Raw genomic sequence first — 26399 nt, forward strand, 5'->3', positions numbered from 1 at the left:
CCCGACGCTGAAATGCGGCCAGCTCTGGGGCGTGGGGCTGGTCACCCAGGGGCCCCGCCCCCGACGCTGAAATGCGGCCAGCTCTGGGGCGTGGGGCCGGTCACCCAGGGGCCGCGCCCCCGACGCTGAAATTCGGCCGGCTCTGGGGCGTGGGCCGGTCACCCAGGGGCCCCGCGCCCGACGCTGAAATGCGGCCGGCTCTGGGGCGTGGGGCCGGTCACCCAGGGGCCCCGCCCCCACCGCTGAAATGCGGCCGGCTCTGGGGCGTGGGGCCGGTTACCCAGGGCCCCCCGCCCCCGACGCTGAAATGCGGCCGGCTCTGGGGCGTGGGGCCGGTCACCCAGGGGCCCCGCCCCCGACGCTGAAATGCGGCCGGCTCTGGGGCGTGGGGCCGGTCACCCAGGGGCCCCGCGCCCGATGCTGAAATGCGGCCGGCTCTGGGGTGTGGGGCTGGTTAGATGGGGCCCCGCTCGCTGAGACACAGCCCTGGGGGGGGGGCAGCACTGTCCAACAGCCCCCCCCAGTCCCACTGCCCAGCTGGCAGAGACAGGAAGTGGGGGGCCCACCCCAACCCACCTATGGTCTCCACGGCGACGTCGAAGGTGATGTTGGGGGCCGGCAGCTTCCGCAGCAGGGTGCCCTGCAGGGTGACGATCCTCACGCTCCCTGGGGGTAGAGCCGGGGGGGGTGGGGATCAGGGTCGGGAGCTGGTGCCCCTCCCTCCCCAGCCACCCCCCCGCATACGCAACCAATGACCCCTGCCCCCAATGTGCACGGCCTCCTCCCCCTCATGGTCCGTTCCCCCCCCAGCCAGACCCCCCAATGTGCACGGCCTCCCCCCCACACACACTGTCCCCCCCCCACTCACTGTCCAGCAGCACCAGCACCGTCTCGCTGTCCACCTGGCTCACCTGGACCGGGCCGGGCAGGACACGTCTGTGGAGAGATCGGGCCGGGCTGAGCCGAGCCGGGCCTGGACCGAGGGGGTCGCACACGTGCCTCCCAGCCCCTGTGTCCCCACACCTGGCACACGGCACCTGCAGCCCCACACAGCCCCACAGCCCCGGCCCCTGAATCAGCCACCCCACACAGCCCCATCCCCATCAGCCCAGCCCCCGACACAGCCCCGTGTCCCCACACCTGGCACACGGCACCTGCAGCCCCCACACAGCCCCACACAGCCCCGGCCCCTGAATCAGCCACCCCCACACAGCCCCCCCCCGCAGCCCCTGAATCAGCCACCCCCACACAGCTCCCCCCGGCTGGCACACAGCCCCCTCAGCCCCGCCCCGCGGCGCCCCCTTACCGGCGCCGGTGTGGGTGAACCAGGAGGTGAGGGAGTTGAGGTTGATGGTGTGGAAGTGGACGGGCTGGGCGGGCGAGGGGCCCGGGCTCACCCCGATGCACACGGCCGGGTACTCGTCCCCCGGCGCCACCAGCATCTCGAAGACGGGCAGGGGGGTGGGCAGCGGGAAGTCGAAGTGCTGCGGGGGGACGGGTGCCCGGGTGAGAGGGGGCAGAGAGGGGCCCCCGGGGCCCTGAGAGCTGGAGGGGCCAAGGAACCTCGTGGGGGGGGGGCGCTGGGAGCACGGGGGGAGGCCAGGGCCCAAGCGATGACAGCCCCCAGCCTCCACCCCCCCTTACCCGCCACCCTCAGCCCCCACCTCACCCCACTCCCAGCCCCCAGCCCCTCACCTCACCCCACCCCTTACCTGCCACCCTCAGCCCCCACCTCACCCCACTCCCAGCCCCCAGCCCCTCACCTCACCCCCACCTCCTTCACCCGCCACCCTCAGCCCCCCACCTCACCCCCCTGCCCCCTTACCTGCCACCCTCAGCCCCACCTCACCCCACTCCCACCCCAGCCCCCACCTCACCCCAGCCCCTTACCCGCCCCAGCCCCACCTCACCCCACCCAGCCCCCACCTCACCCCACCCCTTACCTGCCGCCCCAGCCCCCACCTCACCCCAGCCCCTGCCTCAGCCCCCACCTCACTCCCCAGCCCCTTACCCGCCACCCCAGCCCCACCTCACCCCACTCCCAACCCCCGCCCCACCTCACCCCCACCTCACCCCAGCCCCACCCGCCACCCCAGCCCCACCTCACCCCACTCCCACCCCAGCCCCCACCTCACTCCCACCCGCCACCCCCCTCTACCTCACCCCACTCCCCCTCACCTCCCACTCCCTCACCTCACCCCAGCCCCTACCTCACTCCCCACCCCCCGCCCCCCCACCTCACCCCCGGGGGGTCCCTACCTTCACCAGCATGAACTTCTGCATGGGCTCGTACCACTGGAGCAGAACCACGCTGGCCTCCAGCGCCCCGCACAGGTAGTGGCAGCCGCTCCGCGCGTGCCGGGCTGTGGGGAGCGGGGGGGGCCAGAGGGGCAGGGGGCTGTGAGAGGAGAGGGTTCTGGGTGCAGGGGTCGGGCTGGGGGCCCCATGCTGCGGGGAGCGAGTGTCTGGGGTGGAGCAGGTGTAGGGGGCACAGGGGGGTCTGGGGTCACAGGGGTCCAGGAGTTTTGGGGGACATGGGGGGGGTCTGGGAGTTTTGGGGGGCACATGGGTGTCCAGGGGGCACATGGGGGTCCTGGCAGTTCGGGGGGAGCAGGGGGTTCTGGGGCAGTTCAGGGGGGCCCAGGAGGTTTGGGGGTGCACGGCGTTTAGGGGAACAGGGGGGATCGGGGGGGCTGGGGGCCACAGGGGGTTCTGGGGAAGTCCAGGGGGGTCCGGGACAGTGCAGGGGGGTCCCAGGCAGCGCAGGGAGGCCTGGGGGGTGCAGGGGGGTCTGGGGCAGCGCAGGGGGGCGCAGGGGGGCGCAGGGGGGCCCCGGGAGGGCGTTACTCACCCACACAGCAGGCCCGGCAGCCCTTGGTATCAGGGATCTTCGTGGAGGTGGCGTTTTTCCTGCGGAGCAGAGCGCAGCTGGCTGAGGGGGGCAGCCTGAGGGGCCCCCGGGGGCACCGGGGGTCTCGCCCGCTCTAGGATGGGGCGGGGCTGGGAGCTGGCCATGCAGCAATGTGGGACCTGGGCTCTGCCCATAGCCCCCCCCCCCTCCTAGCCCAGCCCCCCACGGAAGGGCAGGGGTTTGCCCCCAGGGATCCGACCCCCCGGCCCTGCCCCGGGCCCCACGGTACCTGGGCAGCAGCCGGTGGGGGGCGATGTGCACGCCGGGGCGCTGCTCCCTCTTGCTCTGCTCGTACAGGCTGGTCAGGCTGTGGGAGTACAGCTGGGGGGTCTTCCCTGCGGGGGGGGGGGTCAGCCGGGGCTCAGCCCTCTGGGAGAGACTGGGACCCCCCAGCTGTGCTGGTGCCCCTCACTCCCGACCCGCAGCCCCCTGGTACCCAGCCCTGCCCCCCCAGCCCTGCCGGTGCCCCTCACTCCCAACCCGCAGCCCCCTGGTACCCAGCCCTGCCCCCCGCAGCTGTGCCGGTGCCCCTCACTCTCGACCCGCAGCCCCCTGGTACCCAGCCCTGGGCTCCCCCCAGCCCTGCCGGTGCCCCGCACTCTCGACCCCCAGCCCCCTGGTACCCAGCCCTGCCCCCAGCTGTGCCGGTGCCCCTCATTCCCCAACCCGCAGCCCCCTGCTAGCCCAGCCCTGGGCTCCCCCAGCTGTGCCGGTGCCCCTCACTCTCAACCCGCAGCCCCCTGGTACCCCAGCCCTGCCCCCCCCAGCTGTGCCGGTGCCCCTCACTCCCGACCCGCAGCCCCTGCTATCCCAGCCCTGCACCCCCAGCTGTGCCGGTGCCCTCACTCCTGACCCACAGCCCCTGGTACCCAGCCCTGCCCCCCCCAGCTCTGCCAGTGCCCCTCACTCCCGACCCACAGCCCCTGCTAGCCCAGCCCTGGGCTCCCCCCAGCTCTGCCGGTGCCCCTCACTCTCGACCCGCAGCCCCCTGGTACCCAGCCCTGGGCTCCCCCCAGCTGTGCCGGTGCCCCTCACTCTCGACCTGCAGCCCCCTGGTACCCCAGCCCTGCCCCCCCCAGCTGTGCCGGTGCCCCTCACTCCCGACCCGCAGCCCCCTGGTACCCAGTCCTGGGCTCCCCCCAGCCCTGCCGGTGCCCCTCACTCTCGACCCACAGCCCCCTGGTACCCCAGCGCTGCCCCCCGCAGCTGTGCCGGTGCCCCTCACTCTCGACCCGCAGCCCCCGTGTCCATGCCGCCCCAGACAGTGTGGAGGCCCCGCTGGCTCACCCGAGATGGACATGAGCACGTTGCCGATGGAGTAGACCCAGGAGGTGCGGCTGTGGTAGAGCTGCCGGAGAGGAGACGGGGTCAGCGGGTCTGCCCGGCCACCGCCAGGGGGCGCCAGCGAGTCCCTGCCCCCCCACGGCCGACTCAGCCCCACCTCCTTCTCCCCTCTCTGCCCCATAGAGTGTACTGCCCCCTGCCCCTCCCCATTCCCCACCCCACAGGCCATACTGCCCCTCCCCATTCCCCACCCCACAGGCCATACTGCCCCCTGCCCCTCCCCACCCATGGGCCATACTGCCCCCTCTCCCTCCCTCTCCCCCTCCTTGCCCCATGGGCCAAACAGCCTCTGCCCCTCCTCCCCTCCCACAGGTTGTACTGCCCCCTCCAGCCGCACCTCCCAGCCCCCCGCTCTCACCAGCTCCAACGCGGCCTCCGGCTCGCTGCGGTTCAGGGTGAAGATCCCCTCCTCGGCCCCCAGGATCAGGGGTGGGTCTGGACGGGAGGGGGAGGGAGTTGAGGCAGCGGGGATGGGGGCAGGAGGAGATTTGAACCTTGCACTGCCCGTATCTCGGGGAAGGTGCAAGTCCAGGCCTGTCCATCCATTGAGGGGGGAGGGATCCAGGCAGAGGGGCCCCCCTGCCATGGGAGCTGGCCCCCCCATGCCCTCCCCCTGTCTTGGAGCCTCCTGCACCCTGCCCACCTCCCACCTTGGTCCCCCCCACTGCCTGCCCCCCCAGAGCCCCCCTCCCCACTGACCCCCTGCCCCCATGCCCCTGGTGCCCCCATCCCCGTCTCCCAGCACCCCCATCCCCCCCTACCTTGGGTGCCGGGGTGCGTCCAGGTGGCCGTGGCCGTGATGCGCAGGGGGCAGCCGTTAAAGACCTTCTTGAAGAGGGATCCATCCTGGGGGGATGAGCAGCAACGGGGGTTGAGTGGCTCCAGGCCCTGGCCCCATCACCCACAAGCCCCCCCAACAACCACCCCCCCCCCCCCACCCCACACTCCCAGGCTGCTGGGTCCGGTGCATGGTCAGGAGCCGGAGCCGAGCTGGAGCCAGGGGGTACAGGGAGCCCGAGACGCGGACACGGGGCAGCGGGGACGGGCCCCTGCCTGTCCTGGGGGGGTCTCACCTGTCTCCGTTTCTTCTCTGTCTTGGGGGGCAGGACGGGGGGCTCCTCGCTCCGGGGTCCGGGCCACAGGGTGGGATCTGGGGATGGGGTGAAGATCAAAGGGCGCCTGTGTCACTCTGGCCTGGCTCCCCGAGCCCCCAGACCCAACACCCGCCCCACGGAGAGGTGCCCCGAGGGCTGCACTCAGCCTCAGTGACTCCTGCGCCCCACTGGGGGGCTCAGACCCCCACCCTGGCCTGGGAGCCCCTCAGTCCCGACCCGCAGCCCCCTGCTAGCCCAGCCCTGAGCTCCCCCACCCCTGCCCTGCCGGTGCCCCTCACTCCTGACCCGCAGCCCCCCCAGCTCTGCTGACACCCCTCACTCCCGACCCGTAGCTCCCTCCCCACATCACGCCTCACTCCAGACCTGCAGCTCCCGAGCAGAAGCCCTGTTCAGCCCCCCCCCCCCGACTCACCTGAGCTGGCCGAGAGGTGGGAGCGGCGGGGCTCGGCGTGCTGGGTGGGGTGTGGGGTCCGGCTCCCCACGGGCCCGCTGGAGCACCGCACCAGGGAGACCGGGGTGCCGGGGCGCTGCAGGAGCTGCCCCCCGGGCTGGGGCCGCGTCTCCTCGGCGGGCGTCTCGTCGGACCGGCTCCGGAACTTGGGCTGCAGACGGGGGAGGGGGCGTCAGACGGAGACCGGGGTCTGGGGAGAGCACTGTGCGGGGGGGGGGGGGTTGTGACATTATCAGTCTGCTCTAATATCTCATTGAAAGGTGACAGGGCCAGAAAGAGTGAATTCCCTCCCAGGCTGACCTGCCCCAGGGCCGAACGGGTTAGGAAGCTCTGGCCATGACCAGAGCTGTGAAATGCAAGTCTGCATTGTTGGAGGTAGAAGGGGGGATGTTTGCTCCGGTCTTGTGAGGTAAGCAAACAAGTCTTGTCTATCGCTAGAGCTCTGAGTCAAAGATCAAAAAAGGACGATTAACACTTAGGAAGATACTTGAGTGAAATAGTGTTATTGTCTCTGTGTCTCTTTGAAGGTTGTGGTCACCTGTAGCTGAACTGTTTAATGGATAAATTACCCTGGGCTAATTGCCAGGATCTTTGGGAGAAGGAGTTAAGCCCATTGTTTTCTCAGGCCAAAAGGCTGCTGGAAACATCCTTGAACCCTGGGACACGATCCTGCTTCATCTCAGATCTGCTTTGGGTTTCAAGAGAAACCTTAAGCCATAAGGATTGAGATCCCCAGTCATAGACTGGAGCCACCCTGAATATGGACATTGGACTGTAACCAATGGACTATTTCTAAAAGGACTTTTGGTAACTACAAGCTCATCTCTGCTCTGTATCCGGACCTCAGGAACTGAATTCAAGTCTGTCCGTCTAGTGAGCTTTTAACCAACACTCTCGCTCTTCTTTTATAATAAATTTTAGCCTAGTTAAGAAGAATTGGCTGTAGTGTGTATTTGGGGTAAGATCTAAGTTATAACTGGACCGGGGTGTGTGGCTGATCCTTTGGGCCTGGAAGAACCTTTTCTTTATATGATGAGATCAGATTTTCAGGACTCAGCGTCATATCTGCCGTGTGCGTCTGGACGGAGGCCTGAGGCTGGGTTACTTTAAGGGAACTCTGCAGTTTGGACTCTGAGTGAGCAGTGAGGTGCTGTAGAAGCTGGTCTGTGCTGGCTGGTAAACTAAGTACTGGAACAACCACCCGTGTTTGGGGTGTGTCTGCCCCGTTGTGTTTGCAGTTCACCCTAATTGAGTGACCTCAGCTGACGCCCACAGGCAGCACCCTCACGGGGATATCAGGCTGGGTGGGTGGGTGGATCTGATGGAGGGGGCTACGGGCTGCTTGGGGGTGATGGGGGCTACGGGCTGGGTGAGTGGGTGGATCTGATGGAGGGGCTACAGGCTGCTTGGGGGTGTGATGGGGGCTACGGGCTGGGTGGGTGGGTGGATCTGATGGAGGGGCTACGGGCTGCTTGGGGTGATGGGGGCTACGGGCTGGGTGGGTGGGTGGATCTGATGGAGGGCTACAGGCTGCTTGGGGGTGTGATGGGGGCTACGGGCTGGCTGGGTGGGTGGGTGGATCTGATGGAGGGGGCTACGGGCTGCTTGGGGGTGGGTGTGATGGGGGCTATGGGCTGGGGGTGGGTGGATCTGATGGAGGGCTACAGGCTGCTTGGGGGTGTGATGGGGGCTATGGGCTGGGTGGGTGGGTGGATCTGATGGAGGGCTACAGGCTGCTTGGGGGTGATGGGGGCTATGGGCTGGGTGGGTGGGTGGATCTGATGGAGGGGCTACGGGCTGCTTGGGGTGGGTGTGATGGGGGCTATGGGCTGGGGGTGGGTGGATCTGATGGAGGGGGCTACGGGCTGCTTGGGGTGTGATGGGGGCTATGGGCTGGGTGGGTGGGTGGATCTGATGGAGGGGGCTACAGGCTGCTTGGGGAGTGATGGGGGCTATGGGCTGGGTGGGTGGGTGGATCTGATGGAGGGGGCTACAGGCTGCTTGGGGGGGTGTGATGGGGGGCTACGGGCTGGGTGGTTGGGTGGATCTGAGTGAGGGCGCTACAGGCTGCTTGGGGGTGATGGGGGCTACGGGCTGGGTGGGTGGGTGGATCTGATGGAGGGGCTACGGGCTGCTTGGCGGGTGGGGGTGATGGGGGCTACAGGCTGGCTGGGCGGGTGGGTGTGACGGGGGCGGGTGACACATGGCCAGAAAGGGTTAAACATCCTGCAAAATAAATAACCCTCACAAGACAAGACACGTTTGTGTTTTTGTGTATTTACACATGTAGGAGTCGGGCTGACGATGTAAGCACCTGCCCCTGGCTGGCTGTATTCTGATCAGTCAGCGCTCACAGGAGCATCCTGGCGTTTAAATGAATTGTAAACACGGGATATCTCAGTATCCAGCTCGCGCTGAAATGTTCTGTGAATGGCGGAGAAACAAGCAAATGGCCTAATGTTAACTCCGGACCGGTGACGGACCTGCCAAGTCAGCCGGATTGTCCCTGAGGCAATCCCAGCTTGTCAAAGGGCAGGAAATTGTATATCAGATCCTTGGGTCCTGATTCTGTCACCTCGGATCTGCTTCGGCTTCGTCAGGGGACGTTCGAGTTGCAGGACTGAGGTCCCAGTTATGCCGGTACCGCCCTGAATGTGAGATTTGGGCATTGACCTAGGAGCTCTTCCTGAACGAACGCTTTGCGGCTACGAAGCTCAGCAGCTCTGCAGCTCCACGGATTGAACTGGTCCGCAGGGATATTGATCCTTTAACCAGTACTCGCTCTGTGCTGGTTCTGAATGAAGTTTCGTTTCGTTAAGAAGAATTGGCTGTAGCGTGGCTTTGGGTAAATCTGGAATATTCAGTAACCTGGGAGGGGATGTGCCCGATCCCTTGGGATTGGCAGAACCTTTTCTTTTATATGGTGAATAAGATTTTCCCATAAATCATCATATTGGACGTGGGTACCTGGATGGGGGCCTGAGGCTGCGTCGCTTTGAGGGAACCGCGTTGTCTGCACGGCCGAGTAACCAGTAAGGTAATAAAGAAGCTACAGGCTGGCTGGGGGTGGATCTGCTGGGGGGGCTCTGGGCTGGCTGCGGGGGGGCTAGGGGCTGGCTGGGCCCGTGGGTCTGACGGGCACCGGGCTGGGGGGTGGGTTTGACACAGGAACTACAGGCTGGCTGGGGTGGATCTGATGGGGGCTCTGGGCTGGCTGCGGGGGGGCTAGGGGCTGGCTGGGCCCGTGGGTCTGACGGGCACCGGGCTGGGGGGTGGGTTTGACACAGGAACTACAGGCTGGCTGGGGGGTGGGTCTGACAGGGGAGACTGGACAAGCTTCCCATTGCTTCAGCCCTGACATATCCTATGCAGCCTCCCCCCCCCCCCAACGCCCCCCCGTGGGCACTCACCTTGGGGGGCAGTGGGGGTGGCACGTCAGCGTCGGCTGGCAGCGTGGGCCTGGGGGCAGAGCACAGCAGTCAGCGCGGGTCCCCCTGGGAACTCCCCCATGGCAGCCCAGACCATCGACCCGAGGATGCCCCCCACGCCTGGCACAGGGAGCCCTCAGATCCCCAGCCCCCCGGGGACTCCGGGCCTCATGCCCTGGCCAGGATCCCACAGTGCTGGGGGGCCAGGCCCCCCCTGCCAGGGTCCTCCGCACCCTCCTAGGACCCCCCCAGAACTGGGCATGACCCCCGGGTGCCCCACTACCCACATGCCCCAGCCCCCCATGGCATGGTCCAGCTCACGTCTCTGGCGGTGGCTCGTGGGGCGTCGGGCAGTGCCAGCCCGGGGCCACTCGGCCCAGGCCACGTGCCGCCCTGTGAGCCGGGACAGGCGACGGAGCCCCCAGCCCCACCCTCCAGTGCCTGATGCCGGGGGGGAGGGCACCTACCGGGCTGGGTCACAGCTACTGGGGCTGCACGGCAGGACCGAGGGGGAAAGAGAGAGATCGTGAGCCACTCACCTGACCCCACGTGGGATCCCGGGGGTGGGGCAAAGCCGCCGGCTGCAGGGGAGACGGGGGGCAGGGGCAATGGGGGGACAGGGCAGAGCCGCCGCCTGGGGGGGGGGCAGACGCCCAGCCCCAGGGCTGCCGAGGCTACGCATGGTGCAGCTGAGGCTAGGAGGGTTCTGTCCTCCGGTGGAATCCATCTTAACCCTGGTGCTTTTCCATTTAGAAGGAGGGTGGGGACCCAGCGGGACGACAGATCCCTGCCTGGTCCCAAAGCTTTACAAGGGGGTGGAACAGAACAAAGGGGGCGGCCAGTCACGAGAAAACCCCTAATTACCACCGGAGCCGTCCCGGGCGGCCCAGGCTAGGGAGGCGTCTAGTCTGCGAAAGCAGCGGATTGGCGCATCGCTGAGGGGGAGATTTACCTGAACTCAGTGTCTCAATGTGTTAGGCTGAGACTGGCGGGTTTTGTTTTACTTCGCTCGGGGGCTGACTCTGTTCCGTCTGGTCCTTGGAACCACTTTTCACACTTGGTGAAAGCACTTTTGTTTATTAATTAACCCAGAGTAAGTGATTAATACCCGGGGGAGCAAACAGCTGGGCCTCTCTCGATCAGTGTGACAGAGGGCGGACGGCGTCTGAGTTTACCCTGTATAAGCAAATGGATCCCTTTGGGGTTTGGCGCCCACGGGGAGCTGGGGACAGGTAACCTGCTGAGTGGTTTTCAGTTTAGCCTGCAGCTTTGGGGGCAGGAGGCAGACCCTGGGTCTGGGCTGCAGCAGGCTGGCGGGTCTGGCTCGACCAGGCAGGGTTCTGGAGTCCCAAGCTGGCAGGGGAAACGGACCCAGAGGTAATTCCAGCACGTCGGGTGACAGTGCCAAGGGGTCTCTCTGACCGAACCCGTCACAGTTCTTGGGGGGGGGTCCCCGCGCCGCGACCAAGCTGAGCCCCCTTGGGGAGGGGGGAGGGGTCCCTGCAGCTGGACGAGCCCTGGGGGTGGGGGAGGCACCTACATGTCCACGTCGTCGTAGTCGTTGTCTGAGTCCGACATGTTGACCCTGCGAAGGAGCCGGAGCCGGAGTCTGAGTCTGGCCAACGGCTGGCGCCGGGACAGGCCCAGGGCCAGCTGGAGCAGCAGCCTGGAACGGGATCCTGGACCAGGCCGGCCCGTTTCCTCTCTCCCCCACCGAACGGGACCCCTGGGCCGGCCCGTCTGCCCCCTCCCCCAGCGGGGCCCCTGGGCCGGCCCGTCTCCCCCACACACCCCAGCGGGGCCCCTGGGCCGGCCCGTCTGCCCCCTCCCCCAGCGGGGCCCCTGGCCCGGCCCGTCTCCCCCACCAAACGGGACCCCTGGGCCGGCCTGTCTGCCCCCTCCCCCAGCGGGGCCCCTGGGCCGGCCCGTCTCCCCCCTCCCCCAGCGGGGCCCCTGGGCCGGCCCGTCTCCCTCTCCCCACCAAACGCGACCCCGGGGCCGGCCGGTCTGCCCCCGTCCCCCCAGCAGGGCCCCTGGGCCGGCCCGTCTCCCCCCTCCCCCAGCGGGGCCCCTGGGCCGGCCCGTCTCCCCCCTCCCCCAGCGGGGCCCCTGGGCCAGCCCATCTGCCCCCTCCCCCCCGTGGGGCCCCTGGGCCGGCCCATCTCCCCCACCAAACGGGACCCCTGGGCCGGCCCATATCCCCCCTTCCCCACAGCAGGGCCCCTGGGCCGGCCCATCTCCCCCCTCCCCCCAGCAGGGCCCCAGGGCCCGCCTGTCCCCCTCTCCCCTCTACGGGGGCCCCTGACCGTCCCTTCTTGCCCCCCGCCCTGCAGCAAGGTTCCCTTGGTCCAACACCCCACCCCCAGCGGGGCCCCTGGGCCGGCCCATCCCCCCCCCGGGGCCCGGGGCCGGTACCTGGCACTGCCCATGGAGCCGGGGGCGCTGCCGCTGGTGCTGTAGCCGAGGTCTAGGCAGATCTCCTGGGCGTGGGGAGACGGGAGAGGCAGGGTGAGGGCCGGGATTCATGCCAGCCCGGCCCCCCCAGTGGGTGCATCCCCCCCCCGCCCACGCCGGGCCATTCAGCTCAGAGCCTGGGCACCCTGCCCCCGGGGCCATGTTCCCAGCCACGCCCCGCACCGGGGGGGGGGGAAGCGGGGCTGGCGGGGGGACCCTGGTGGGTGGGAGGGGCCGCGACGGGCGCCCTGGCAGAGGCGCCAGGGAATGGAGCTTTCCCCGGAGCACCCGCTGGAGGGGCCGGGGACACAGGCAGCACCTACCACGTGGCACGCGGGCGTCGGCTCCTTCCAGTGGGTCCTGATCTTGATGGGCTGCACTGGAACGAGAGGCGGCTGAGACCGGACGCACGGCGCCAGCTCGTGACACCGAACCGCAGGCCTCCGGGTGAGCGGGGGCGGCTCCCGGCATCCAGCTCCCCACCCCCATGCGCCTGCCAGCAGGACCGGAGGGACCCCGCACCGCTGGGGAGGGCATGGTGGGGTCCTGGTGCAAGGCGGGGGGACGTGGGGGTTCCACCGGAGGGGTGGGGCAGGGGGTGCTAGGGGAGGGGCACAGCGGGGTCCCAGCGGGCGGGAGGGGCACGGCAGGGGTCCCGGCCGGGGGAGGGTCCCAGCGGGCGGGGAGCGGCACGGCAGGGGGCCCGGCTCGGGGGGAGGGGCACAGCGGGGGTCCCAGCGGGCGGGAGCAGCACGGCAGGAGTCCCGGCCGGGGGAGGGTCCCGGCCGGGGAGGGGCACAGCGGGGTCCCAGCAGGGGAGGCGCACGGTGGGGGCCCAGTGGTTGGGGAGGGGCACAGCGGGGGTCCCAGCGGGGCGGGGAGCAGCAGGGCAGGGTCCCGGCCGGGGGGGAGGGTCCCAGCGGGGGTCCCGGCAGGGGAGGCACGGTGGGGTCCCAGCGGGGCGGGAGTGGCACGGCAGGGGTCCCGGCCGGGGAGGGGCACAGCGGGGTCCCAGCGGGCGGGAGCAGCACGGCAGGGTCCCGGCCGGGGGAGGGTCCCGGCGGGGTCCCGGCCGGGAGGGTCCCGGCGAGGGTCCCAGCCAGGGGGGAGGGTCCCGGCGGGGGTCCCGGCAGGGGGACGCCGGCGAGCTCCGGGGGAACGTACGGTTGATGTCGGAGTTGCTGCGCTCGGCCGGGGCGTGCCGGTGCGTGGAGTGGATCCGCTGGGGCACCGGGGGTGGCAGCTGGGAAGACAGGGGGGGGTTAAGTGGGGGGGGGTCCCACCAACACGGCCCCACAGCCCCACCCCGGTCCGTGAGCATGGTGGGGGCAGGGCCAGCTGGGAGCCGTGGGTCCCCCCCCAGCCCCTGGCCCGTCTCACCTCGGCCTCCTCCTCCTCCGGCTCGCAGCAGCGCGGCAGCTTGTCCGGGTTCCGCAGCTTCTCCAGCAGCTCCTGCGTCAGGCTCCGGCTCAGGCCAGGCTGGGCCACAAACTGGTGCTGGGGAGGGAGGAACGGGGGGGGCAGGTTGGGGGGCAGCCGACTTTCCCCGCCCCCCGGGGGACCGGCTGGGCACCCCCTGGGCACGGCCTGGCCCCGCCCGCCCCCTACTCACGCTCAGCATCTTGGCCGCGCTCGGCCGCTTCTTGGGGTTCTTGGTCAGCGTCACCTTCACGAAGTTGTGGAAGGCCGGAGTCCTGGGGGGACACAACCGGGAAGCCGAGGGCCTTGGCAGGGAGGCCAGGCCCAGGGACGGGGGCCCCCCACCTTTACGGAGGGGAAACTGAGGCACAGAGCGGGGCCCCAGCAAAGCCGTGGCAGAGCCAGAGAGAGAACCCAGGAGTCCTGGCTCGCACACCACACCCACTCGGACCAGGAGACCGCACGCTCTTCCCAGAGCCAGGCGTGAACCCAGGAGTCCTGGCTCCCAGCTTTCCCCGCAACCCACCGAGCCCCAGCAGAACCTGATCCCAGGACCCTGGAACCGGGATCGGCCCGGCAGCTCCCACCCTTGGCGGGGGCCGCCCCTCCCTGGCTCTCATCCGCTCCCGCCCCTCCCCGGGGGGTGCCCCCCACGCCGGCCGCTGGGGTCAGTCCTGGGACCAGCGCCACTCACCACTTTGCCTTGTCTTTCAGCTTCGGCGGCTGGTAGCCGCTCTTGGACATCAGGAACAGCACCCTGCGGGGACACAAGGGGGTGCCGGACCCAGGCGCCAGGGGTGGGGTTCATTAACCGGCGGGACTCCCTGCTGCAGGGCGGGGGCCAGCCATTCGCGGGTCAGGAAGGGCGAGGGGGGGGGCCGCAGGCTGCGAGGGGCGGGAGAGGCAGCCAGCGTTGGAGCTGGGAGGCTGGGTAGATGGGCCCGTTCCAGGGCGCTGGGGCCCCGGGTGGATCAGGAACGGGAGGGGGATCAGGGACGGACAGATGGACGCGGTGCGCCCTTCCCCCCACCCACGCCCCAGAAGCTCCACTCCAGGCTGGTTTCTAGCTGGGATTCGGCTCCCGCGCCCCCCAGCTGGGGCCCTGCGGGCGGGGGCAGGATCCAGATGCCGCATGAAAGGGCGGCCTGTGGGCACGGTGCCACGTGGGGCACCGAGTGATTATCGCGCTCTGATCTTCTCTGGGCTTCCTAGACACCCCCCAGCCTCTGTGCAGAGCGAGGGGGAAACCGCGCGGCCGCCTGGCTCTGCGGGGCGGGGCCCGGCCCGCTCCCTCCGGCAGCCTCCTGGCTTCACCCTCTGCAAGCCCAGCTCCTGGCGAGAACCGGCCGCCCGGACTCCTGGGTCCCTCCGCTCTGATCCTGCCCCGGGCCAGCCACCCCGCTCTGCCCCCCCACCCGCCAGTCCCTCCCTGCGCCCCGCAGCCATCGCAGGCCCGGTGTGATGCCCTGGGAGCTGGTCCCGGGGGCGGGGCTCCCCCGTGGCAGGCCCCGCCCCCTGGCACTCACCGCAGGGGGTGGACGTCGAACATGGGGGGCTGCAGCTCGGCCAGCTCCACCGCCGTGATGCCCACGGACCAGATGTCGCACAGCTCGTTGTAGCCGCCTTTCAGCTCCACCGCCGCCACCTCGGGCGCCATCCTGGCACGGGGAAGGGGGGAGGTGGGCAGGCTGGCGGGGGGGGCTGCCCCGGGCGAGGCCGAGGGGGGGGCTGGGGATGGGGAGCCTGATGGAGGCACTGGGGGCCGGGGGACATTTCTATCGTGTCCTCCCCCTTAGCCCAGAGCCGCCCCCGAAACCGGCCCTGACGGCTGATCTCGCACCGGCCCAGCGTGAACACGGACAACGCCAGACAACGCCTGTGGCCCCGCACACACACCTGGGACACACACACACTGTGCCCCACCCACCCACCCACACCTGGGACAGACACACCGTGCCCCCCACACACACACCTGGGACACACACCACGCCACCCACTCACCCACACACACCTGGGACACACACACACACACACCTGGGACACACACACACACTGTGCCCCACCCACCCGTCCACACCTGGGACAGACACACCGTGCCCCCACACACACACACCTGGGAGACACACACACCTAGGAGACCCACCATGCCCCCCCACACACACCTGGGACACACGCCCGGTGGCCCCCCCAACACACACACCTGGGACATACACTCTGTGGCCCCGCACACACACCTGGGACACACACACCATGCCCCCCCACACACACACCTGGGACACACAAGGATACACACACCTGGCACACACACCGTGCCCCCCCCCCCACACCTGGGACACACACGGACACACACACCTGGGACACACCGTGCCCCCCACACACACCTGAGACACACACAGACACACATACCTGGCACACACACCGTGCCCCGCCCCCCCCACACACCTGGGACACACACGGACACACATACCTGGCACACACACCGTGCCCCCACACACACACCTGGGACACACATGGACACACACACCTGGCACACACACCGTGCCCCCCCCTGCACACACACACCTGGGACACACACGGACACACACGCCTGGGACACACCGTGCCCCCCCCCAACAATCCACGCCCGTCGCTCCGGCGTGGCAGACACACGCAGGCCGGAGATCGGCCCCTGGGTGGCACCGTGAGCCCCTCTCCCCCCCCAAGCAGGCCGGGGCCGAGCCGAGCCGCACGCCCGCCCCGCCGGTACCAGTAGGGGGTGCCGATGAAGGACATCCTGCGGGCGAAGGTGGCGCTGATCTGGGCCGAGATCCCAAAATCCGCTGGGGGGAGGAAAGGAAAAGCTTCGATTGGCCTCAGGTGGGTGTCGGACACTGCCCCCCCCCAGCCCCTGCTCCCCTCAGCCTGTCGCAGCGCACCCCCACCCAGACACCCCCGGGACCCAGCGCAACCCACCGGCATCCCCCCACCTGCCCCACAGCCACGCCCCAGAGGCCTCCCTCCCTGGGGCAGAGCCGCTAGGACCGACCGTCACTCACCGAGTTTCACTTCTCCGTTGTCATTGATGAGGATGTTGGCTCCCTGTGGGGGGAGGAACGGAGGAGGCTGAAGGGGCCTGGGGCCCTGGGGCAGGGGAAGGTCCCCAGGGGCTGCAGAAATGCTTTAACCTCCTTGGAGGAGGCGGGTTCGGCGCTGACTCGGTCAGACTCGCCCAGGCTGCGATTTCCGGGGGGGGCCGGCCACCGTCACGTCACTGAACCCCCCCGTGGGGCAAATCACAGCCGGCCCCAGCTCAGTGCTGGGAACATGCTATCGCCACACGCCTCAGCCCTGTTGACATGCTAACACGCTACAGCCACACGCCCCAGTCCCAGTGATGTGCAGTAACACGCTATCGCCACATGCCCCAGCCCCGGTGACATGCTAACACGCTACAGCCACACGCCCCAGTCCCAGTGATGTGCAGTAACACGCTATCGTCACACGCCCCGGCCCTGTTGACATGCTAACACGCTACAGCCACACGCCCCAGCCCCAGTGATGTGCAGTAACACGCTATTGCCACATGCCCCGGCCCTGTTGACATGCTAACACGCTACAGCCACACGGCCCAGCCCCAGTGACATGCAGTAACATGCTATTGCCACATGCCTCAGCCCGGAGACATGCGTTAACACGCTACAGCAACACGTCCCAGCCCCGGTGACGTGCAGTAACATGCCATTGCCACATGCCTCAGCTCCGGTGACATGTGGTAACACGCTACGGCCACATGCCCCAGAGACATGCTAACATGCTACAGCCACACGCCCCATGTGGTAACACGCTACGACCTACATTATCAATATATTGGTTTTAATCCAGGCTCCCGGGGGCGCTGAAGGGACAGAATTTGAGCGATGCCAGGGCCTGTCTCTAGCTGATGCTCTTTTTCGCGCCCGTCTCTGCAGCGTGGGAGTCTGCCAGCTGCCTGGTCTATTTCACGTTCTGTTTATAATCAGTTTCACTCCGGGCTCAGCCCTCCCTGCTGTGTGTGTGTGGGGGGGTCCCCATGAATAACCCAGAAGGGCTCCAGTTTCCTATTTATTCGGTTTGGGAGCCCCAGGCCCCAGCCCCCAGCTTGAGCCGAGCACGTCCCTGCAGCCCGGTCCCCCCCTGCCCGGTGGATTTTCCCCCATGGGAGGTCTGGCACTGCCAGGCCGGGTGGCGGGACGAGCCACGCTCTAGATCTCTGAGGAAACGACTGCCCGGAGCTGCCCCGGCCCACGCTCGGCTCCTTCGTTGATGCTCATCTCTTGGCATCGCCAAGCTGGCCCCTGCATCTCTGCCACTTCACCACAGCAGCCCTGGCATCTACCTCCCTCGCCAGCCAACCAGCCTCCTTCCAGCCACAGTCTGCCGACCCCTCCCCGCCTGCCTGCTCTCTCCGCCACTGCCGCCCTCGAAAGCTCGGCTCCCTCGCCAACAGCCGCCGGTCCAGTGCAAGGCGCTGACTGCCCAGCCGTGCCTCTCTCGTACCCTGGGGCCGCCGGCTACCCCGGCACTGCATCTACCCCAGCCTTGCATCTACCCAGCCCTGCATCTACCCCAGCCCTGCATCTACCCCAGCCCTGCATCTACCCCAGCCCTGCATCTACCCAGCCCTGCATCTACCCAGCCCTGCATCTACCCCAGCCCTGGATCTACCCCAGCCCTGCATCGGCTATCAACCTCCCCCCAGTCCATCCTGCCAGGCCTCCTCCGGCCCCTCCCAGAGACAGGGAGCCAGCCCCAGCCCCTCGGCCCCCAGGCCTGACCTCCTCACCTTGATGTCTCTGTGGATCTTGCCTAGAGTGTGAAGATAAGACAGACCCTAAAAACACAAAGGAGAATGGGGGGGTTTAGCTGCAGGGGGTTTAGCCCGGCCTGCCTGGCCCCTGCCCAGCCTCCATTCGGTCACCGTTGTTAGAGGGTTAACTTAAAACCAGGGTTAATGGTCAAATCCCAGCGGGGGCCTCTGAGACGCCCCCCCCGGAGAGCTGAGCTGCCCCAGGTTGGAGGCCAGCGTGAGGGGGCTTCCCGCACTCACCTGCAACGTTTCTCTGCAGACGTAGGCGATTTGCTGCTCTGACAGGGGGCCGGTGACTGTCATGGAAAATGGATGTGGTTCATTATTAGGTGTCGTATGGTAGAGCCCCACTAAAGCCCATCATCACACTGGATGCAGCCCGGACCCCACCCGAGATCGGGGCCCCGTCGGGCCGGGCGCCGCCCAGACCCCGGCCGAGATCGGGGCCCCGTCGGGCCGGGCGCCACCCAGACCCCACCCGAGATTGGGGCCCCGTCGGGCCGGGCGCTGCCCAGAGCCCGACCGAGATCAGGGCCCCGTCGTGCCGGGCGCTGCCCAGACCCCACCCGAGATCGGGGCCCCGTCGGGCCGGGCGCTGCACAGACCCCACCCGAGATCGGGGCCCCGTCGTGCCGGGCGCTGCCCAGACCCCGACCGAGATCAGGGCCCCGTCACGCCGGGCGCCGCCCAGACCCTGACTGAGATCAGGGCCCCGTCGCGCCGGGCGCTGCACAGACCCCAACCGAGATCAGGGCCCCGTCGCGCCGGGCGCTGCACAGACCCCGGCCGAGATCGGGGCCCCGTCGCGCCGGGCGCTGCCCAGACCCTGGCTGAGATCAGGGCCCCGTCGCGCCGGGCGCTGCACAGACCCCGACAGAGATCAGGGCCCCGACGCGCCGGGCGCTGCCCAGACCCGACTGAGATCAGGGCCCGTCGCGCGCCGGGCGCTGCACAGACTCTGCCCGAGACCAGGGCCCGTCGCGCCGGCGCTGCCCAGACCCCACCGAGATCAGGGCCCGTCGCGCCGGCGCTGCCCAGACCCCCCCCGAGATCAGGGCCCCGTCGCGCCGGGCGCTGCCCAGACCCCACCCGAGATCAGGGCCCCGTCGCGCCGGGCGCTGCACAGACCCTGCCCGAGATCGGGGCCCCGTCGCGCCGGGCGCTGCCCAGACCATGGCGTTGCCCCTCCCACCAGGCACAGCAGCAATCTCAGCTGCTTTTGGTTCTGCATTTTGGAGCAGCTGGTGACCCCCGCACAGGAGGCTGCTGGGGCTCACTTCCTTTTCCACACGGCCCAGAGCACAAGCCGCAGGCTTTGAGAGCAGCCGTTCACCTGAGAGCACAGGCAGGGTTCAGGGGTTAGAGCACAGGGCCGGCTCTGGGAGGGGAGTGGGGTCTAATGGGTTAGACCTGGGGGGCTGGGAGTCAGGACTCCTGGGTTCTATTCCTAAGTCTGCCATGACTCACTGTGGGAGCTGGGTAAGACCTGTCCCATTTCTGTGCCTCAGTTTCCCCTTCTGTGCAACAGGGGTAATTGTCCTGTTCGAGCCGGCAGGGCGCTGGCAGGCCGCAGTCGGGGCTATGGACAGGCACGAGGCTTCCTGCGGCCTGGCTGGGCAGGGGATGAGGGTTCGATGCCCCGTTCTCCCAGCAGCGCTGTGCTGGGGGCGCACGGGGAGCGGTTGGCCGGTCCCGCCCGGTGCCACCTTACCGTGGTAAATGTCCTGCAGAGATCCGGCCCCGCAGAACTCCATGCAGATCCACAGCTTGTTCAACCTGCCGGGCACAGAGACGGAGGGTTAATGGGGCAGGGCCTGGGGCGCGGGAGGGCAGCGGGGGCAGGGCCTTCGTGTCCTGGGCCAAGGGGCTCCCGAAACCCAACGCAGGCCCTGGGGGTGGGGACTACGCACCTGCCCCAGGACCCACCTGGCGACTCCAGAGGCAGGAAGGGCAGAAAAGGAGGGGAAGCTGTGGGGGGCTCCAGATGGGGAGAGGGAGTGAGGGGAGGAGCCAGGAGAGATGGGGAGGAAGCTGTGGGGGTGGGGAGAGATGGGGCAGGCAGGGGCAGGGGAGAGATGGGGAGGGGAACCGGGGAGGTGATGGGGAGAGATGGGGCAGGCGGGGCGGTGGGGAGAGATGGGGATGGGGCAGTGGGGAGAGATGGGAAGCCAGGGGCAGGGGAGAGATGGGGAGGGGAAGCCAGGGGCGATGGGGAGAGATGGGGCAGCTGGGGGCAGGGGAGAGATGGGGCAGCTGGGGGCAGTGGGGAGAGATGGGGAAGCCAGGGGCAGGGGGAGAGGGGAGGGGAAGCCAGGGGCAGGGGAGAGATGGGGCAGCTGGGGGGCAGGGGAGAGATGGGGCAGCTGGGGGCAGGGGAGAGATGGGGCAGCTGGGGGCAGGGGAGAGATGGGGCAGGGGCAGGGCAGGGGCAGGGGAGAGATGGGGCAGCTGGGGGCAGGGGAGAGATGGGGCAGCTGGGGGCAGGGGGAGAGATGGGGCAGGCTCTCTCACCATATGTAGCTCCCGTAATAGGCCACGATATTATGGTGCTTGCAGGTCTTCACGATGAGGATCTCCTGCTGGATCGCGGCGCAGTCGTCCTCTGGGGAGCGACAGCAGCTGTTAGCACCTGGAGTGCGGCACTAGGGGGCGCCGGGCTGGGGGAGCGGGGCGGGGTCAGCAGGGGCGCCGGGGGAGCGGGGTGGGGCTCAGCAGGGGCGCCGGGCTGGGGGAGCAGGGCGGGGGCTCGGCAGGGGCGCCGGCTGGGGGGGAGCGGGGCGGGGTCGGCAGGGGCGCCGGGCTGGGGGAGCGGGGCGGGGCTCGGCAGGGGCGCCGGGCTGGGGGAGCGGGGCGGGGTCGGCAGGGGCGCCGGGCTGGGGAAGCGGGGCAGGGGGCTCGGCAGGGGCGCCGGGCTGGGGAGCGGGCGGGGTCAGCAGGGGCGCTGGGCTGGGGGAGCAGGGCAGGGGGCTCGGCGGGGCGCCGGGCTGGGGGAGCGGAGTGGGGCTCAGCGGGGCGCTGGGCTGGGGGAGCGGGCCAGGGGCTCGGCAGGGGCGCCGGGCTGGGGGAGCGGGGCAGGGGCTCGGCGGGGCGCCGGGCTGGGGGAGCGGGTGGGGCTCAGCAGGGGCGCCGGGCTGGGGGAGCAGGGCAGGGGTCGGCAGGGGCGCGGGCTGGGGGAGCGGGCGGGGGCTCGGCGGGGGGCGCTGGCTGGGGGAGCGGGCCAGGCTCGGCAGGGGCGCCGGGCTGGGGGAGCAGGGCAGGGGAGGGCTCAGCGGGCAGGGGGCTCAGCACGGGAGCGGGTGGGCGGCTGGGCGCGGGGCTCAGTGGGGGTGCCGGGCTGGGGACTCGGCGGGGGCTGGGCAGGGGCGTTGGGTGGGGCTCGGCAGAGGGTGCCGGGAGGCTCGGCGGGGGGCTCAGTGGGGTGCACAGGGCTGGGGGGGGCTCGGCAGGGGGGATGAGCAGAGGGGCTTGTTGGGGGCAGTGGGGAGGGGGCTCGGGAGGACTCCGGGGGCACAGAGCTGGGGGCTGGGGGCTCAGCATGGGGGCGCTTCCCTGCCAGTCCGTGCTGACCCCAATGCCTAACGGGCCTGGGCTGGTGGAGATGCCCTGATCCCCCCGCCCCCCCGCCATGATCCCCAGCAAACCCCCTCCCCTGCAGCCCCCCAAGGTCCCGCGGCAGGGGGCGCTCGCCCCAGATGCACAGGTTGCCCCCCAGGAGGCAGCGGGGAGCACGGGCGCCAGCCCAGGCCCCCTCGTGCCCCACGCCGGGGAGCCAGTGTGACAGCCGCGGGGGGGGGCGGGGGGAGGAAGCCGGGAAGGATGTTGCTGGCTGCTGTTACGGTAACTTGCCTGCCAGCAGCCCCCTTCCCGCCAGCTGCAGCTGCTGCCTGCCAGGAGCTCCCCATGGGGCGGGACCCAGGGGGCTGGGCTCGGTGTGGGGCAGCCGTGAGTGCTGGCCCCAACAGCTCCCTGAGCCTGGCCTTGCCCAGGGGGCGTTCGCCCCCCTCCCTGCCATGGGGGATTTGGGGTGCCAGGCCGCCCTGTGCCAGCCCCCAGCCCCACGGCGGGCAGAACACCTGCCCCACGCCACCAGGAGCAGCCTGGGGGCAGCTCAGCTGCTACTGAACTCTCAGGGCCAGAGAACGGATCTGTGCTCAGGAGACCAGAGACCCAGACAGGCTGGGATCTAGGGGGCAGACAGACGAGGCTCCAACGGGGCAGACAGACAGACGGGCGAGGCTCCGGGGGGACAGACAGACGAGGCTCCAGGGGGACAGACAGACAGACAGGCGAGGCCCTGGGGGGACAGACAGACGAGGCCCTGGGGGGACAGACAGACAGACAGATGAGGCTCCAGGGGGGTCAGACAGACAGACAGGCGAGGCCCTGGGTGGACAGACGAGGCCCTGGGGGGCACAGACAGACAGACGAGGTTCTAGGGGGACAGACAGATGAGGCCCCAGGGGGGTCAGACAGACAGACAGACGAGGCCCTGGGGGGCGCAGACAGACGAGGCCCTGGGGGGCGCAGACAGATCTCTGGTTACACCCGGCCCGGGCAGCAGTCGGCTGGGGACCCTCCCCCGCGGGGGAACCCGCCTTCCCTCACCTGACTCCATCTTCACAATCTTTATGGCAGCCAGCTCGCCGGTGCCTTTGTTCTTCGCCTGCAGCAACACAAGGAGAGAAGGATCAAGGGGACAACGCCCATCGCAACGGGGATCTGCCTGGCCGGCGGAGGGTCCTGAACTGTCGTGCTGTGCGGCCGTTAACCAGCCCCTGCGCCCCACCCCAGAGGCGGCTGCATCTCAGCGCTGGGCGAGGGGTCCCCGTAGAACCAGCGCGTGTCCCACCCCAGAGGCGGCTGCATCTCAGCGCTGGGCGAGGGGTCCCCGTAGAACCAGCGCGTGTCCCACCCCAGAGGCGGCTGCATCCCAGCGCTGGGCGAGGGGTCCCCGTAGAACCAGCGCGTGTCCCACCCCAGAGGCGGCTGCATCTCAGCGCTGGGCGAGGGGTCCCCGTAGAACCAGCGCGTGTCCCACCCCAGAGGCGGCTGCATCCCAGCGCTGGGCGAGGGGTCCCCGTAGAACCAGCGCGTGTCCCACCCCAGAGGCGGCTGCATCCCAGCGCTGGGCGAGCTGCTCGCTCTGTATAAGGTATGTAACTGTAAACGCTTTGGGATCCTTTTGGAGGAGCGGCACTATGGAGTCAGCAGTTACCAGCGCCTGCCCGAGAATAACCCACCAGCTTAACTCTACCGTAATACACCTAATAGCAGTAAAAATGTACAGCGCCTAGCGCTATGTGGTCCTTGTCCACGGCTGAGGTTCCTAGGTGCTACCATCATACACAATGTACAGCCTTAACTCTGCCCTTTGGGTATTTGCAAAACAACGCAGGCTCCGTGGCTGAAGCCCTGGGCTGGGACCTAGGAGATCTAGGTTCTATTCCTGGCTCTGCCACGGACTCCCCGCAGAAGCTGGGGCAGGTCACATCATTGTGGTGTGCCTCAGTTTCCCCCATCTGTGACATGGGGATGATCATCATCCCCTGGCTCCCAGGGGTGGGGGGGAGGTGTTTGTGCAGCACCCTGACACCATGGGGCTGGGGGCCGTAGGATGCGCCTACCCATAAATCCACACCATAGTGGCTGGTGCCAGGGACCGCAACAGCCTATCCCGATGCCCTCCCCTAGCTCATGTGGGGGGGGTTGTACTTACGGTCTGGGGGTCCTTCCCCTCCACTGACTCTGGTATGTCAGTAAGAAAATCACAAGCTATTTCTCGAATACAACCACCTATTTCCCCCCCAACAGCCACAGGGAACGTGTGCATCCAATTTAATCTAGGAGGGAACTACGGGCAGGACTCCTGGGTTCCCGGGAAGGAGAGGGGTCTAGCGGTTAGATCAGGGAGTCGGGGTGCCTGGGTTCGACTCCTGGTTTGGGGGCAGGAATATAGTGTGATTCGTGAAGAAGGCTGGGAGGCAGGACTCCTGGGTTCTATCCCGGCTCTGGGAGGGGAGCGGAGTCTAGTGGTTAGAGCAGGGGGGGCGCTGGGTGTCAGGACTCCTGGGTTCTATCCCGGCTCTGGGAGGGGAGTGGGGGTCTAGTGGTTAGAGCAGGGGGGGCAGGGGAGTCAGGACTCCTGGGTTCCGTTCCCAGCTCTGCCACTGATATGCTGTGCAGCCCTGGTCCGTGCCTCAGTTTCCCCAGCAGTACAACAGGGATGGAAAGCGGCAGCAGAAGGACAGAATCCTCCTCCTCCCGTAGGAGATGGGACCTAGTCTGGCAGCCTCCCTACAAGGGACTGAGTGGCCCAAGCAAACCCTAGACCCAGCTGCAGCCTCGGGCCTGTCGTGGGCCCCATGGCAGCCTGGGGGGCCGTGCCACTGAGCCCAAAGGCGGCAGGAGGCTGCCAAGCACTGGGCCAGACCCTCCCCTGGCTGCCCAATGCCCCCTCCTCGAGTCACCCCTGCCCTGCCCCACCTGTGCCTGTGGGTACCAGCACAAGCGGGCGCTCTGAGCAGGGAGGGGGCCACAGCGTAGTGGTGCTGAGACCCCGCTAGGTCCCAAGCCACTCGGTCAAATTCTGCCCGTGTCGCGCCAGCCTGGGAGGGGTCTGACGTGATGCCCCCACCCCCGCCCACTGTTCCCAGTGCCCGTGGGAGGGGGGCACCCCGTGGCTGAGCCCCTAGCAGGCCAGGCAGCTTCCCCTGCCTTCCGGCAGCTGCTCACGGCCCCCCAGCCCCCGCAGCGGCTCTGCTTTGAACGCCAGCCGGGATCCGAAGCCGAGCCCCTCGGAGCGCAGCAAACGGCCGGGGGCTTTCAGCCGGGGGGCACAGCAGTGTGAGCTCCCCATGCACACGCAGCCCCCCATCCATGGGCCTGGAGCCCAGGAGGGCTGGGCGTGAGCCCCCCAGTGCTGCCGGCACACGGGGTAGTTCTGGGGACGCCGTGCCCCACGCCGGCCGGCAGAGCTCACCAGAAGCAGGGAAACTCGCGGCTGGGCCCAATCCTGACTGTACTACCCCTCCCCCCCACCACCCCCGGGAGGGGGCTGCCACCTCTCCTCACTCAGAGCAAACAACTCGCCACTTCTGCTTTTTATTTTTACGGCGCCGTTGACGAGGTGGGGAGGAGAACGGGGGCCCGGGGGGGCCCTACTCGGGGATCGGCCACGGAGCCCGTCCCCGCGAGGCGGCGGTTCGAAGCCAGCGCAGCTCGGCAGCCGGCCCGGCCTCAGGCCCACGGGCAGAACGAGGCCGGTGGCTCTCGAGTCCTCTTGGCCGCTCCGACAGGGCATCCCCCTCGGCAGGGGAATGCGTCAGTGGGACAGTCCCCTGGGTGCCAAGCTGCCCTTCCTTCCGGGGGACGCCCACACGCCAGCGCCCGGCTCCTCGCCCGACCGACACAGAGGCAGAGGCCCAGCCAGCTGGGGCCCAGGTGGGGAGCTCCTTGGAGCAGGGGCCTGGCACCGCACACTCCCAGCAGACGCGGTCCCAGCCTCGCAGCACCTGGGCCCTGTCTACACTAGAGAGCCGCATGGCATGAACCCCCCTGCCCACCCCTGTGGCAGCATAAGGGGCCGGGGCTACCCTAGCAGTGCAGTATCCGTCCAGCCACCCTGGCATTCATACCCCACCAGCAAAGCGCCCCCAGCGCGGACGCAGCTCTCCCGGCGGAACGGGGCAGCGCTTCCCATCCAGAGCTACACGACCCTCGCCAGGTCGGGACAAGGCCGGACCCCAGCCTGGCCCAGCGCCCCCAGTGCGGACGCAGCTCTCCCAGCGTAACGGGGCAGCGCTTCCCGTCCGGCGCTACACGACCCTCGCCAGGTCGGGACAAGGCCGGACCCCAGCCTGGCCCAGCGCCCCCAGTGCGGACGCAGCTCTCCCAGCGTAACGGGGCAGCGCTTCCCGTCCGGCGCTGCACGACCCTCGCCAGGTCGGGACAAGGCCGACCCGGCCAGGCCAGCGCGGCGGCAGCGCTTCGCCAGGTCGGGACAAGGCCGGACCCCGGCCAGGCCAGTGCGGACGCAGCTCTCCCGGCGTAACGGGGCAGCGCTTCCCGTCCGGCGCTACACGACCCTCGCCAGGTCGGGACAAGGCCGGACCCCGGCCCGGCCCAGCGCCCCCAGTGCGGACGCAGCTCTCCCGGCGTAACGGGGCAGCGCTTCCCGTCCGGCGCTGCACGACCCTCGCCAGGTCGGGACAAGGCCGGAGCCCGGCCCGGCCCAGCGCCCCCAGTGCGGACGCAGCTCTCCCGGCGTAACGGGGCAGCGCTTCCCGTCCGGCGCTACACGACCCTCGCCAGGTCGGGACAAGGCCGGACCCCGGCCAGGCCAGCGCGGACGCAGCTCTCCCGGCGTAACGGGGCAGCGCTTCCCGTCCAGAGCTGCACGACCCTCGCCAGGTCGGGACAAGGCCAGACCCCGGCCAGGCCAGTGCGGACGCAG

General features: G+C 69.0%; 1 protein-coding gene across 1 annotated transcript in view; it reads right to left on the bottom strand.

Moving 5' to 3' along the window:
- MAP4K1 (mitogen-activated protein kinase kinase kinase kinase 1) overlaps window positions 1-26399 on the bottom strand; it is a 34289-nt gene that overhangs the window by 1626 nt on the left and 6264 nt on the right. Inside the window, 30 exon segments of the mRNA XM_039510884.1 lie at window positions 577-666; window positions 869-936; window positions 1307-1383; window positions 1386-1484; window positions 2260-2363; window positions 2852-2910; window positions 3141-3246; window positions 4199-4259; window positions 4614-4690; window positions 5017-5101; window positions 5329-5405; window positions 5783-5972; window positions 9232-9280; window positions 9717-9783; window positions 10114-10157; window positions 10790-10834; window positions 11665-11729; window positions 12027-12082; window positions 12868-12946; window positions 13084-13200; window positions 13316-13397; window positions 13817-13879; window positions 14649-14780; window positions 15869-15941; window positions 16158-16200; window positions 17924-17971; window positions 18188-18243; window positions 19659-19723; window positions 20459-20549; window positions 22553-22610. Of these exon segments, the coding sequence (XP_039366818.1) occupies window positions 577-666; window positions 869-936; window positions 1307-1383; window positions 1386-1484; window positions 2260-2363; window positions 2852-2910; window positions 3141-3246; window positions 4199-4259; window positions 4614-4690; window positions 5017-5101; window positions 5329-5405; window positions 5783-5972; window positions 9232-9280; window positions 9717-9783; window positions 10114-10157; window positions 10790-10834; window positions 11665-11729; window positions 12027-12082; window positions 12868-12946; window positions 13084-13200; window positions 13316-13397; window positions 13817-13879; window positions 14649-14780; window positions 15869-15941; window positions 16158-16200; window positions 17924-17971; window positions 18188-18243; window positions 19659-19723; window positions 20459-20549; window positions 22553-22610 (2326 nt within the window).

The sequence above is a fragment of the Mauremys reevesii genome, linkage group 22, assembly GCF_016161935.1.
Source record: "Mauremys reevesii isolate NIE-2019 linkage group 22, ASM1616193v1, whole genome shotgun sequence".
NCBI lineage: Eukaryota > Metazoa > Chordata > Testudines > Geoemydidae > Mauremys > Mauremys reevesii.